This window comes from Hirundo rustica, chromosome 1 (assembly GCF_015227805.2).
Source record: "Hirundo rustica isolate bHirRus1 chromosome 1, bHirRus1.pri.v3, whole genome shotgun sequence".
Classification (NCBI taxonomy): domain Eukaryota; kingdom Metazoa; phylum Chordata; class Aves; order Passeriformes; family Hirundinidae; genus Hirundo; species Hirundo rustica.
Genome location: NC_053450.1, coordinates 34,797,840 through 34,811,776, shown reverse-complemented (window position 1 = coordinate 34,811,776; position 13,937 = coordinate 34,797,840). Strand labels below are relative to the sequence as shown.

Below are 13,937 nucleotides of genomic sequence, written 5' to 3'. Positions count from 1 at the left end.
TGCTAAACATAAAAACTGGGATCCTTTGGTGTAAAAGCAGTGGGTGGAAAGGCAGAATGTGTAGAAGCTGAGGGGCAGTTATGCCCCATCTTAGAATGGAATTATCCCTTAAGTAATAAGAACAACAAAATATACTGGTGTGTGTGAAAACTCTCAGATAAATATTCCTTCTCCTTACAATGAATTTCCCATCTATAGCACCTGCTTATATTACTCTTGACGTTTTAGTCAGATACCCAATAATCATATACTTGCAGAGAAGTTACTTATTCTTCCTAACACCACATCTTTACTTTCTCCTCTGTTGTCTGTTCTTAAAAAAAAATATGCTTGCACCTGCTGATCTTCAAAGGAATGAGAACCTATGATTTTAAATACCCAGTCTATGTTATTTTGCTAACTAAATAGTCATCAGTTCACTTGGGAAACTCCTTTCTCCTTGTTATTTGCCAAGAGTGTAAAGGTAGAATTAAAAAAAAAAAAAAAATCATAAATTTATCCACAGTCATTACAGGGTTCAGTGGTCAGTTCCCACAAGTCTCATTTTTAGCTCCTCTGGCTGTTTAGTTAACTCCTAATTTGCTCTGTTTCACAAGAATAACATCAGACCGAATAATGTTTAGTAGCTACTGAAATTAAGTGTCTCAACAGAAATAAACCTACAAAGATAGTTTAGTTTGTGGAGTCCTGGCTGCTCAGCCCCGATGGAACAGCTGAGTGAAACTTCAGTCGAGCCCCAGGGACTGACAACATCATTTATTCTGCACAGGATAAATCTAAGGTGCAGTTAAGCTCCTTTGGAGAAAACTAGCTTAAACCAGCAAGTTAAAAGTCACTGCAACTTTCAAGGTCAAAATGGGAGATAAATGGAAAATGTAATTTTACTCAGGACTGAGGATGAAAGAAAGAGGCTTGAAACTGGTTGGTGCAATGTGGGTCTGTGAGCAGGAGCAAACAGGGAGCAAAGCTTAGCCGTGTGTCCCTCAGAGAATAAGCCATAAGGGGGGTTTTATGAACAGGAGGCTGGCTAAAGCAGACCTCAGACTGCAAGCAGAGGAAATAGCTCTGCATTTGAATGAGCATGGAATATGTGAAATGTACTCATCTGTGAATCAAGAGGCTTACATCAAAAACTCTACTCTTATTTTTCTAATATACAGAAACTCCTGGTTTTAATTGCCTGCTTTTCTGAAAGGGTTAAAAACACTTTGTCCGACCTGAATGATACATTGTACAATTGCTGCTTTAATTTTGGTGAAATCTAAGAGATTCCTCCTTGAATTGGTAAACATAAACAGTTTCAATTTTATTTTGTTCATAACATTGAAGATGTTCTTCTTTATGCTCCTAATGTTTAAGTTCTGAGCATGAAGAGACAGAATTTCAGCTAGATGCCCAAGGACCTAACTATGTAATTCTCATTACAGTTAATTAAATAAAATTATAATAACTATAATTAAAACTTAGGGATTTATGCTATAAAGTAATTTAAAGGGACTGATGGATGAAAGGCATGATACCATTTTAATCAAATTGCCACTGACTCATGGTGAGTGAAGGTTATATAACCAGAAATGTGATTGCAAGTGGATCCAGAAAAAATACTGCTCAGTATTATATTGTATTGAAGAAACAAGTCTTGTCTCAAAACAAAATGTACCAAAAAATATACAGAGGAGCACTTCTCCAAGTTTTAATGTACTTACCACACAGTTGAAGTTTGGAATGGTTGCATATTTGTAGGAGTAAGGGTACAGCAGCATCTGTGCATATGCATGGAAGGACAGATAGGCTTTTATTTGTTTCCGGTGTTTGCGAAGAAAATGAGCAACAGCCTTTACTTCAGGCTCAGACTCGGGAAAAGGACCACAATAAGTGTCATCACAGGGGTGTAATGAAGCACCTTCATCTAGAGGTTGAAAGAGAAAGTTGGTGGTGAACAACCACAGAGAAATTCCAAGGGTCAGCTTCTGGCTCAGCCTCTTTTGGCCCATGTGCAAAAGCATGAAAAGCAATAAAGAAATTCAATTGCCTGATGAGCACGAGCCTGGGGACCTCAGTGCAGAAATCTCTTTGTTCATCTCCTAGACACACCAAGCTCCCCAGCTGGCCAACTACACACTATAGTCCCCAGAGGATACATTCTTTCCAACTGAAAAAGGAGAACCAGACTTCATTGTATTTTCTTCCCTGTATTATATTTTCCCCTGTATTTTCTTCCCATATCAGCTGCACATTTTATGGCAGCATTGCAGTATTAAAACTATTGATGGGTCTCAGTTGTCTATTTGAAATCAGAGAGCTATACCTCTTTCATTAGTCACTCCCAGAACAAAGCTAGCCTTTTACAGCTTTTAATGTATTACCTACTAAAATGGTGGTTACAATGGTAGGTAGACTACCTCAACAGGGATTATCTTAAAACCTTGATAATACTTTCTGACTACTACCTATTTTCACCCCTGCAAACCTCATGGAAAAAAGAAAAAGACACATGGGATGACTGCTCAGTCAGCTAAAATAGAAATCACCTGTTTGCACAGCGCCTAACTTTGCTTCAGGTTTGGGGCAGGGGTTCAGTTTTGAGGATATCTTTATGTCAACCTGCTCAGGTGCCAGCAAGCTGCACAAGAGTAACCTACAGATAATATCCCATGAGATACTGAAAGCTGAAACTTAGAAAAGGAGATGTAGTTGTGGCTCCTTTATAATTTAGCAATTCTGGATGTAACCCATCGTATCATTTACAGGTTAGGGCCTGGGCCTAAAAGAAAAATATTTATGCAAATCTACTCTGCTCTTTTATCTGCTGCAATTTCAAAATACCACACATTTCACATTGACCTGCAGAATCATAATAGTTTGTTTGCAAACTTCCCTGGAGCCATCAGGGACTTACAACAACAGTGTTTTATTAGCTTTACTTTGTATAGTATGTACTGCCACCTTGCATTAATAAGAAAAGAGCCATGTGTGAGAAGGCATAATGATATCAACTAAAACAGGGTTGTGCAATCAACCTAATGGGAGGAAAAAAAAAAAAAAAGTGGAAGAATTTCATGTTGCAGTTTCATTTGTAAGATGAAAATTGAGGCTACCACTCAATGGCCACAGGTGGGGATTTCAAAAGGTATTAGTGCTTGGACCACAGTGGATATGGAAGGGTTATAGAGAGGGCAGATGGTCTTCTCCATGCAGAGCAGATGGCCACCAAGTCATCTAAATCCCAAGGGCACTGCCTGGATTTGTTTTCAGATAAAATAGCTACAGGAGAGCTATTTAACAGTCTCCAGAGCCTTTGCCTTCTTTTTCAATTTTTTTTTTTTTAAGTGGATACTTCATCTCCTGTTTCAGTGTTGTATGCTGAATCATGGCAATGGATAACACTGTTAATAAACAGTGGATTCCTACAAGCTAATGGTAACATGATCCATTGTAAAATATGGCTCAGTTTAGAGACTTCCAGGGAAGGAAAAGAAACTCTCTAAACTGTTCAGCCTGTTATGGTGAGCCATGTACCATCCCAGATGTAGTGCTTTACCTTAAGTGAAGCTGGCTGGTAATAAAAAGAGGAGGTTTCCATGCTGGCCTTGGATAATGTAAGGATATGCTCAATTCTCATACTGGAAGTTCTTTTAATGTAACCGAAGAATTTAAAAAAGAGTTGATACAGTATGTATCAACTCCTGTGATATTTCTAAGTTACAGTCATGAGAAGCAAGTGGAATTGTGTAAAATGTTACCATGCTGCCTTATTTTTCTACCTGATAGCACACCAGGGGAGGACAAGTATCCTCTAACATCCACCATGAGACCCAGTGAACAAAGGAAATGCGTGCCAAGTCTGATAAAACCAGCATTTGGTACAGGAAGACTGAGAGGTATGGAAGACTGAGAGGATGAAAGAGCTGGAGCGTGGTTTTCAAACCTCCTTGCAGCTGCTTCTGTCAATATGGGACACTGTCCTCAGTGAGCACTGAGGTGCCCTGGAAATCAGGATGTGCTGAAAATTTTAACTTCCACGGTTGCTCTCGGGTATTTGGATGTAACCGCTTTAACTAGATTTGCCCTATGACTTAAATTAATTCCAAGTACCTCCTTATTTCCTTTAAAGTTGCTATTATTCCATTATCATTAAACCATTGTACTGGTTATTGCACATATATGTGCATTGCAAGGAGCATTTCTACCCAGAGTTCTTGCTGCCAGTATTCATGTGGGTCTGTGTGCAATTTGTGTGCACTGTTTTGAGTACAGGTTGCTGCAACATGAAATCTAACGGTGATATGGCCCTTTGCTTGGTCCCCAGAGAGTCATAAAGCTTACATCAAAGTCCGACACTAGAAAAGAAGAGGAAAGCAGATAGGATGCTGTATTATCAGCACTGACTAGCTCACTGCTGATAGCGTTTGGTGGCTTTGCTGAGGCCAGAGTCTGCCACAGCACACCTGCCTGGAAGCCCCACTGTGAAGTTCAAGCCTGTCTGAAAACTAAATGCAACTGAACTGAGTGAAAAGGTTTTTACAAGCACATGCAGTTTTAAATGTTAAACACACCATGATAACGCAAGCCTCAAAGTGTGATATGATCCAGATTCTTCTCTGACTCATCTAATGTCAGATATTAATGAGAACACCAGGTGACTGGTCAGGGTCATCTGAGTAACCAGTCAGACCAGTTCATGAAAGACCTTTTTATTCTCCACCAAAACAGACAATCAGACAGACTTCGGGGTCCAAAGCAGGAAGCAGATCATGCGCTTGTTGGGATGACAAGAAGACTTGAAAGAATTTTTATTGTTTAAACTTGGGGTGGGGACCTGTCTTTCATGTTCAGTACAGGGGAGAAATGCAACAAGTAGGGAATTACAACACACAACATGTGTGAGTATTGTTACAGTTTCATTAAGCCTAGAACAAATAGTTTTTTGAATGAAAACTAGGCAAACATTTTTAGGACTGAATAAAAGAAGTGTTTTAATACAGTGGCTAGGGAGCAGGAAGAGGTAGAAGGAACCCAAGAAAAATTAATTAGAACTAAAAAGAAATGCACTGAGTATTAATTTTGCACTGAGAGGTACCTAACATACATCTATCAACACACTATGAGAACAGTTATGCCAATGGCTATCTTCTGAACAGTAAATGAGTAAACAGTGGTAACAGTGATGCAGGACTGGTTCACTTTTATGTTATTTTTGCAGCATAAAATTCCCTTAAAGATTGTGATAGCAGCCCTGGGCCTGCCTTCTGCAACAGAGAGTTTCTCAACTAACACAGGCTTTCTGTAAATGCTTCTGTCTCAGTCCTCTCCTTAGAGCAGGTAGAAGTGAAAACAATTTGAAGCAAATTCCACAGGTCCATACTGTGAATGTATGCATCTGTTCATGTTCACTTTTATCCTTACAATTCTCAAAACCCTCCTTCAAGAATCCAGCTGTTGTAAGGCAGACTGTACAGTGCTCATCCCTACTGCACGTAATCTGAGTATTGTGGAAACATCTAGAGACTTCCAGTGGAAGAGGGATGGGCTGAAGGCAGGGGCCTTGCACTACACAAACACAATTTCTTGTCTTTACAAGCTTCTAATATAAATAAGGAAGGTGGAGTAATGCACAGAGAGCTGAAGGAAGTTGAGATGGGAGAGCAGATCAGCAGGTACATACTGCCATATTTAAGTGTTCTTACTTCCTTATACCAGAGCTTTTTTACCCCTGTGTGAATTGCATTACCTTTAGGTAAGATTTCATTAAATACCATTTTTTCTTGGCAGACCCATTCCAAATCTGGTAGTTATTTCATTACTGTTGTGTTCTCTATAAAAATTTCAGGCCAATTTTTATGAAGTACTTACAGAAATGCTGGGAATTTAAAATTGTATCTACATGCATTTAGAAGCACCTTCTTTCTGTATTAAATCACTAATAATAGCGGCCTTAAGGACACTGAGGCCAGCAAAATAAGTTTGATGTTTCCAAAGTTAAAATAATTTCAGAGAAATGGCAAATTGAATAAAATGAAGCTTGAAATGTTTCCTGAAGCTGCTGTTAGGTAAATCTTGAAAAGTCATGGTTCATTCTCAATGCTATGCTTCAAATTATTTATATGAATGCCAAAATACAGAATAGCTGTATGTGTGATTTTAAAATTTTTTCCACATTCTCCATGACAAGCTTTTTACTTATGATAAGGCCTGTTTTTCCACGGTTGAGAACTTTTATTTTTTTCAGAAGTTAGTAGGAAGATTTGAGCCTTGGCTTATGGCTTTATGGGAAAAAAATCTTCATCTTCAACTATACTTCACAGAAGATGTGATCTAACCTACTTGGATAATTACCTCTAATGGATAATTAAATACAGGGTAATCTGAACTGTGGGACCAAAGTATCTCCATACTTACCACACCACTTCACTTTCCAGTTGCGATTAGCATCAACACCATGACAGTGAAACCTCATGTTCTTTGATCTTGTTTTTCTCCAAAATCGATCCTAGCATAAGTTACAAAATATTTAAATAGCAGTATTACTCTATTTTGGCAAAAAGCTATTTGTACACATAACAAATCAACCCTGGTAAAAATGCTCAGTATTCTTTTTTAAGTGGAATAAATTACTTCCACTTTTCAAGGCACAAAGTGATGGACCAGATTTATACAGAGTCTCCTCTGAATAATGTAATAACCATTTGATCTTTCTTGTATGAATAATTTTTTGAATAATACTACTGCCATTACTTACATGTGTCCAGCTGAAATGATATCCATCCACATTAAATACAGGCATGATATAGAAATACAGCTGAGTTAGCATCTTTCTCATGTCAGGATCAGTCTGGTATGTCTGAAGAGCCTAAAGCAGAAAAACCAAAGAAAATAGTTTCCATAATAAAAATAATTTCCCAGTTAAGTATCATGATGGACTATAACAGTCACGTGGCATTTGGCAGTACAGAAGTCTGTTCTCATGGCAGCACCGACATCCTTCTAGCTGTGCCTGAAACACTGACATCTTCCTGCAGGTGTGATTCAGACAGTGAACATGTGACAAAGGTGTTCTAAAGACCACATTCTCTCTGCTCCAGTATTGCTTTCGATACTCAAGAAAATACAACTCTCATTACAGAGGAGCAAATGAATGCAAAGTTTTTCTTGAAGTAAGAGCTGAAAGTCAGTGGAAGAGATTCTTAGTTGAAGAAATAAGTTTAGCTCCTGTAAGACAATGGAGCCCCAGTATTTGCACCAGGTGATTTGATAAGGTCTTGAAGCATTTAAGGCTCACATTAACAACACAGCTTTTCTTAGTATTCACAGTAGCTTACTATATGTACAATTATCAATACAGGCAGTTTATTCCTTTACAATTTAGACACTTCTTTATTTTTGGAGAGCCTTTAGTATATAGGTTAGTAGAAGAAGTCTGGGTAGGGAAAGTTTTTGGGTTTTTAATCCATTCTGCATCTTAGAAAAATGCAGCAAAACCAGAGGCTCCTCTGCAGTTCTATTTGATAGTGCCAGAGATGTTCCTTTACCGGTTCCAGGAAGCTTATACTCCACATTCTCTTGCAAATACTGTCCCTTGTCATAGCTGGGCATCAAAATTGCATCCTTCAAAGTTTAAGTCTTGATTTTATAAGGTGAGGAATCCAGTGCTTCATGTGGCAGGCAGAAAGCATATCACACTGCTGCTGGGTTCAGAGGGATGCCTGAGCCTGGCTCCTCTCCTCCTGCTACTGTGACTGCAGCCTTCTGCTCTGCAGTATTTCTGGCCCTTCAGATCTGAAGAGTAGCATGTGTTTGGGGAGCAAAGGGAAACATTTGCTCTGAAATAAACTAAGCTAAATGCTTTTCAATTGACAAATGCTTGGGAGCAGTGTGAAGTACAGGAATTCAATACTTCTGGGCTCCTAACGATGCAGCTGTTTGAATTACTGAAGCTGCCGTGGGAGCTGATGGATGCTTTGTGTGGAATACCTCTAAGAAATAACCATACATCTGGACATGACTGGGGCTGAAATTTACTCATAGAGGAGTATGACATTTTTTTTTCTTTCCTGAGGGGATTAGTGGGTTAATGAACCACACAGAAGAAGTCAAAGTACTTCTTCTATGTGGTTCATTAACCATCCCTCTGTTGTGCAGTGCTTTCTCCCTACCCAGCTTCATCTCACCCTCCCAGAAGTGCTCCGCACGTGCAAGTCCTTCAGCCTCACTGTCAGATCCAAAGCAGCACAGTATCCTTGTAAAAAGCCAAGTAACCCAGTGCTACTCCACATCGAGCTCTTCTGTTTCAGCCAGGCAAGAGGAGGGGACAGTGAGAAACAGAAGGCAAAGGGGCAAAGCACAGAATGAAATGAGACTTGGGCAGCAGCTGGGCCAGGGTGGTGTGGCGCATTGCACATTAGGATGAGATCCTGAAAGAGGTATTCGGAGGGGAGAAGAGAATGACAGTGTGCTTTTGAGGGGATTCTTGATGGGCTGCCCAGGAGAAAGCCCCAGCCAATGAGGAGGTCATGGATTCCCTGGTCCATTTGCAAGAAATTGCCCAAAAATTCTTATCTGGTATTTAATTTAAATTTGATTTACTTGTATCAAAAAGCCATATCAAGTCTTCAAATAGATTTGGATTAAAAAAATTGGTGTTCAGGGAACTGCAAAAAAAATTGTTTTGCCAAAACATTGAGTTGTCAAAAATAATGGCCATGAAAATCAGGACTGTGTGTCATTGCTATTTCAGATGCAGAGAATGCATATTGAAGTAAACAGGACACTATGTGCGTTAGGCTGGTCCTGCTCTTCAATCTGCACAGGATTAAGAGGCTATGTGGTAAGTATGGATGTTAAACTGGTAAAACTGTTCTTACAGTTGGAAACAGAACCAACCTCCAAAATGTGAGTCAAGGAAAATTAACATTTTTATCTTATTTCAGGGAGAAGTAGTATCATGGCTTGGCACAATTTTGTTTTCTGATTATAGAGAAATGTGAGATTTTTTTCCCTTCTCTGACCATGGAGTGCTTTGGGGGAGGGAGGACAGGGACCTAGCAAAAAGCTGGCCGGGATATTGGCAGCTAAATTGACCAATGGGAAATGTCAATGTGACTTTAGAGGGGACATTTAAAACTCCAGTCTTCAGAAAACCACCCTCTCTCTCGCTTTGGAATCAGCCATGAGGTGACATGGTGGTCGGGCAGGTCCGGGCCCGGGTCAGGCCCCGCTGCCCCTCTGTGCGGCCGGGCCGGGCTCAGCCGGGCCTCTGAGGGCCGCTGCCCGCACAGGGAGGGCCTGGGCCGGCTGAGCCCCTTTCCCCTGCCACGGCAGCGAAGAGAGGCGGCTGCAGCTCGGCAGTGCTGGCCACGGGCTCGCACCGCGGCAGAAGGGGCCAAAACATGGCCCAGCTGAATCACCGCTGGCAGCAGAGAAAGAAAGCCTGCAGCTCCATAACAACTCCGAGCTGAGCCGCCCTGGATGAGACCGAGGGGTGGAAAAAAGGACATCTACCAGCTTCCTCCATCAGCACAGCTTTGTATTTTCTTCAGCTCCTGCAGCCTCGGTGCTTGCACATGGCCCTTGCGGGCGGATTTAACCCTTTCCTAGCAACGTGGAACTTTTAAAGCACAACTCTTCTGTAAGGGAAAGAAGAAGGAAAACAGAGGGTACGTAGAACAGACACCGAATGAAGTCAGTTAGATTAGAAGTGAAAGAACTAATAATATTGGAATAGGATTGAAGAAGTGGACATTTTTAACCGGACTTCTCTAAGGTAAATTATGGAGAAATGGACTGTTCTTTGCAGCATCTTAGTGTCGTTGGGTAGAATGCTATTCTCATCAAAATTGAGAACTGAAGTAATTGAGATTTATTTGAGAACTTTAAAGCCCCCCCTCCTGAGTTAAAAGGAGGTCTCAGCCTTTGAGACAAAGATGATTTTAGACTAGAAGAAGCATTCGTAAATAGTACCCCAGATACACTGAGAAGCTTTGGTGATAGAACATCACAGTCTATGAAAACTCTGGGCAGCAGCAAATGTGTGACATTGGGACCACTGGACTATTTTGTCTTCTGGCAAACATCTTCATTAAAAAAAATCTTAGAGAAACTCTTCTCCTAAAAAGTAATGAGTAATTATGTCTAAATAGTGAAACTCACTGAAAATCTCAGGTTGTGTCTTTCTATGTTGTTCAATAAGAAAGTTAATAGTTTGTAAGAGGAGAGAAGCGTGTTTTAAAGTGTCATTCTGTTTTAGTTTAAGTTTTCTTTTTCTCAACTTTCTTTTTTTTTCTTTCATTCTTTTAGTGCATGTTAATAAAACTATTTTTGTTCATTTTTAAGCTTAAGCGTGCTTTGGGTTTTTTCCTCCTAATCTCTCCCTCCCACAAAAAGAGAATAAATACTAAAACCCCTATATCAATTAGTGTTTCTGCCTGGTTTTATTAAATTAAAACCATTACAAGTAGTTTAGCTGAGGTGGAAATAAAGCACCATGCACCACTTTGATTTTTTACTGCTTTCCTCCTTTCAGCCAGTATTAACAAATTAAGCTCAATGTCCTCATGGTGGATATTTACATATCCATTCATCATCCATTCATGGATGATGAAATTAGCATGTGTTTGTCTGTGTATTTTGTTTGTATCTGTATTTTGTATGCCATTCTTTTGCTGTCAGTTACATCTGTAATTATGCATTTTGTTACACTGGGCTATATACTATGTTTTAAACAGCAATGCTCTAAGACTAAACACTTTAAAACACTTTTAAAATCATGTCTTTAAAATAACTACAGATAATTAATTAATGTAAGGTAATACACTGCTTAAATTTTTCAGGACATTTCCAAATTTGCAAAAAGTGGCATAACGAAAATATTTGAATTAAGACTTTTTAATATACAATATGTTTTAAATCCTGTGAAGAATACATTTTCCTTGCTAGGTGAAAGCATCACCATTTAAAAACCTAAACAAAACACAGGCAGCAAAATGCCAAGTTTTACAGTGACTCTATGTTATTTTAACGCCTGTTGTCATTGACAAAATACTAGAAGAGACTTTGGAAAGCATTATAGTCCCCAGTAATAATCCTGAAAATTGGAAGTCCTAAGATTGGTTTAGAGCCAAATATGTCATTCAATTCTGCTCTTTAAAGAATATATGGGTTTTTAGAATAACTGTTACCATTTTAGAGTAGTATTTCATTAAAAATACAGTGGATCTAGAGTGGCTTTCTTCTTTGAAAGCAAGCAGATAGTGTGAGATCATATTCACTCTTTCTGCTGAGAACACTTTGTCTTTCGTACCGCTGTTATCTGGTATTTTTATTCAATGTATGTAATCAGGCAACACCGACAGTGTAATCTTTGGCAATGAGCCTTGCAGTCACCAAGGTGTGTTCTTGCTGGAGCAAAGCCCACATCTTGCCTTTCGTGACGCGACTCTCCCAACACGGGTCTTGTGAACCACCTCCCCCACCCGCTCCAGCAGTGCTGAACGTTCTCTCTCTGCTGTGACACCAGCAAGGCGAACAGAAACCATTAGTGAATTAACTGCACTGTAGTTTGCAGAGAGAGCTCTCAGAATATGGGTTGATTCTGCTTCCCCATCGTGCAATCAATAGCAGCTTTGCTGCTGAATGTGCAGAGAGCCAGACCGGCCCAATAAACGCTGAATCGTGTTATTAGTGAGTGAGCAGATGATAGAAGAACACTGCCAACAGCGTGCAGGCAATCTGCCTGGGGGGTGGGGAAAGGACCAGTGATTAATAGGATGGGGCTCGATCATCTGGATCAGCTGAGTGATGGTTGCTGATAGAGCTATACCGGCTTAGGCTGGCTGAGGATATGGTCCACAGGAAATTTAATTTAGGGGACGAAGTAAACAAAAGAGCTATGTTGTAAACTGCCAAGGCAATAAAGGCAAGAGTGTAAAATGGATTTAGGATGCAGTTAGGCTTTTTATAAAATCAGGGGATTGACTGAGAAGGACGAAGCAAGGAGATGGGGTTGGGAGAAACTCTGAAATCCCGTTTGAGCTTAATAAGGATTTGTTATCCCAAAATTAATTATTATTAAATTTAAGGTAACAATCAGCTTTTGCTGTTTCCGATTTTAAATTAAACAATCATACTGAATTAAACAGTTACTATTTTAGTACAAGGAATTGACTCCATTTACTGCTCTGCCAGAAATCGCACAAAACTGCTTCTGGCAAAACAGAATTAACTCTTCCGTGCTATTATTAAGATATCCGTTAAAACATCTTTTCTGACAGTAACACACAATATTTTACTTTTATCTGCACATGTTACACTTTAGCAGGCTGACATTATGGTCTGCTATCCAGGCCACTTCATTGCCACTTTATCAGTTTGGCAAGTTAGTAATTAGCTCTGTCTCTGCTCTTGGAAACAGTACAGCTTTCTATCTCTGTTTTTCCTTTTACTGCTAGTGTCCTGCTTTGGCATTCAAATCACAAGCAGAGTGGTAAGCCCATTATTAAGGCTAAGATACAGCCAAGTATTTAAAAACAAATGGCTTAAAACAAAGGGTCAAATTTTCAAGGCTGAAGCTTGAACTGTGTCTGATTTATCTTTTTTGTTTAATACAAGCAAAACCTTCCTTCCTCTTTGGAGGCATTTACCACAGGAGAAACACAGAAACAACTGAGAAAGAGGAGTGTGCTGCAACTACTCCTTGACACCCATAAAAAGAGTCTGACAAGAGGGATCTGCAGAATCCCCAAGACTTGGTTATGTAGCTCTTTAAGGATGGAAATGGAAAAGACACTGAAGCACAGAAGAGGCAGAGGGATGATGGTGGGATTCACACGTTAGAGTGGCAAACACCATTCCAGGAATCTTGTGCAAGGCTGGGACCACTCCAGCCAAGGGCAGGATCTTGTGGGGAAAGATGATGTGTAATTACACAGATCTTAGTAGAAACTGGAGAGACAAAATCTTGGTTCCACTCAGAGAGGTAGTACAAAAACCAAAAAGAAAAACCTTTTTGATGCCAAACAGTTCAAAGACCGCCTATCTGGGAAAAAAATGGCCTGAGTTATTCTGAAGCACTGTGAATGCTTTGAAAGGAGCAACACAGATTTCTTTACTAGTAATTGTATGAAATTAGTGCCCACCAAGATATAGGCCTCTGAAAAATGTAGTTACTGAGTTTTACATCCTTACTGTGTTGCTCCATGGTAGTACATATTGAGGGAAACTCGAACTCACTTGAATACGAGGTTTAATTAAATTTTTGAGACACAATTAATACTTAAAATACAAACAATTGTTTGTAATTACATTTCTGGAACAAATAAATTGTCCAACATATGGAATTTTCTTTCACAGTCCTTTTTCATGCTCAGTAGTGTTTCTGCATATCAGCAGTTTTACTGAGATGCTAATTACTCAGTACCATCATACAGAAGTGAACTGCTAAAATACAGAGCAGGATTTCTTCCTTAGGGCAACCAATGTGTTGGAACAACAGTGTGAATTCTTTTCATGCCTTGAAGAAGAACATACCCAACAGGTTAAAAGCCTTCAAGGGGTAGAATCAGAATGTCCTAGTGATGAATACTTAAATAGAAATTTACAGGAGCAAGTGTCATTGAAGAATTCCTATTATAGGCACAACACAGCTGCAGTGTTACTTTTCTTTTATCGAGATCTACTTACATAGTGAAAAATTAATAGCTGCAAGCAAAATGAAAGCAGTTTTTACCTTCTTAAGGTCATGGGTAGGCAGGAGGATGCAGCTGAGTAGTTGAAAGTGCACACAAAAAATAATGCAGTACATACTTCCCTTTGGAAAACTGAAAACAATTTCAACCATTTCTTTTATTTGTTATCATGAAGGTGTAACAGAAAAGGAAAGAACCTTCCCTAAACTGTCTTATTGTTGAAAAGACCTGGGAAATTCCACCACAAATCAAGAGAGA

The 13,937-nt window shown here is 39.5% G+C and overlaps 1 protein-coding gene across 1 annotated transcript in view; it reads right to left on the bottom strand.

Moving 5' to 3' along the window:
• CPA6 (carboxypeptidase A6) overlaps nucleotides 1–13,937 on the bottom strand; it is a 68,743-nt gene that overhangs the window by 4,902 nt on the left and 49,904 nt on the right. Inside the window, exons 7-9 of the mRNA XM_040068161.1 lie at nucleotides 6,740–6,850; nucleotides 6,400–6,490; nucleotides 1,707–1,909 (exon numbers count right to left, since the gene is read on the bottom strand). Coding sequence (XP_039924095.1) covers nucleotides 1,707–1,909; nucleotides 6,400–6,490; nucleotides 6,740–6,850 — 405 coding nt within the window. The remainder of the gene's footprint in view (nucleotides 1–1,706; nucleotides 1,910–6,399; nucleotides 6,491–6,739; nucleotides 6,851–13,937) is intronic.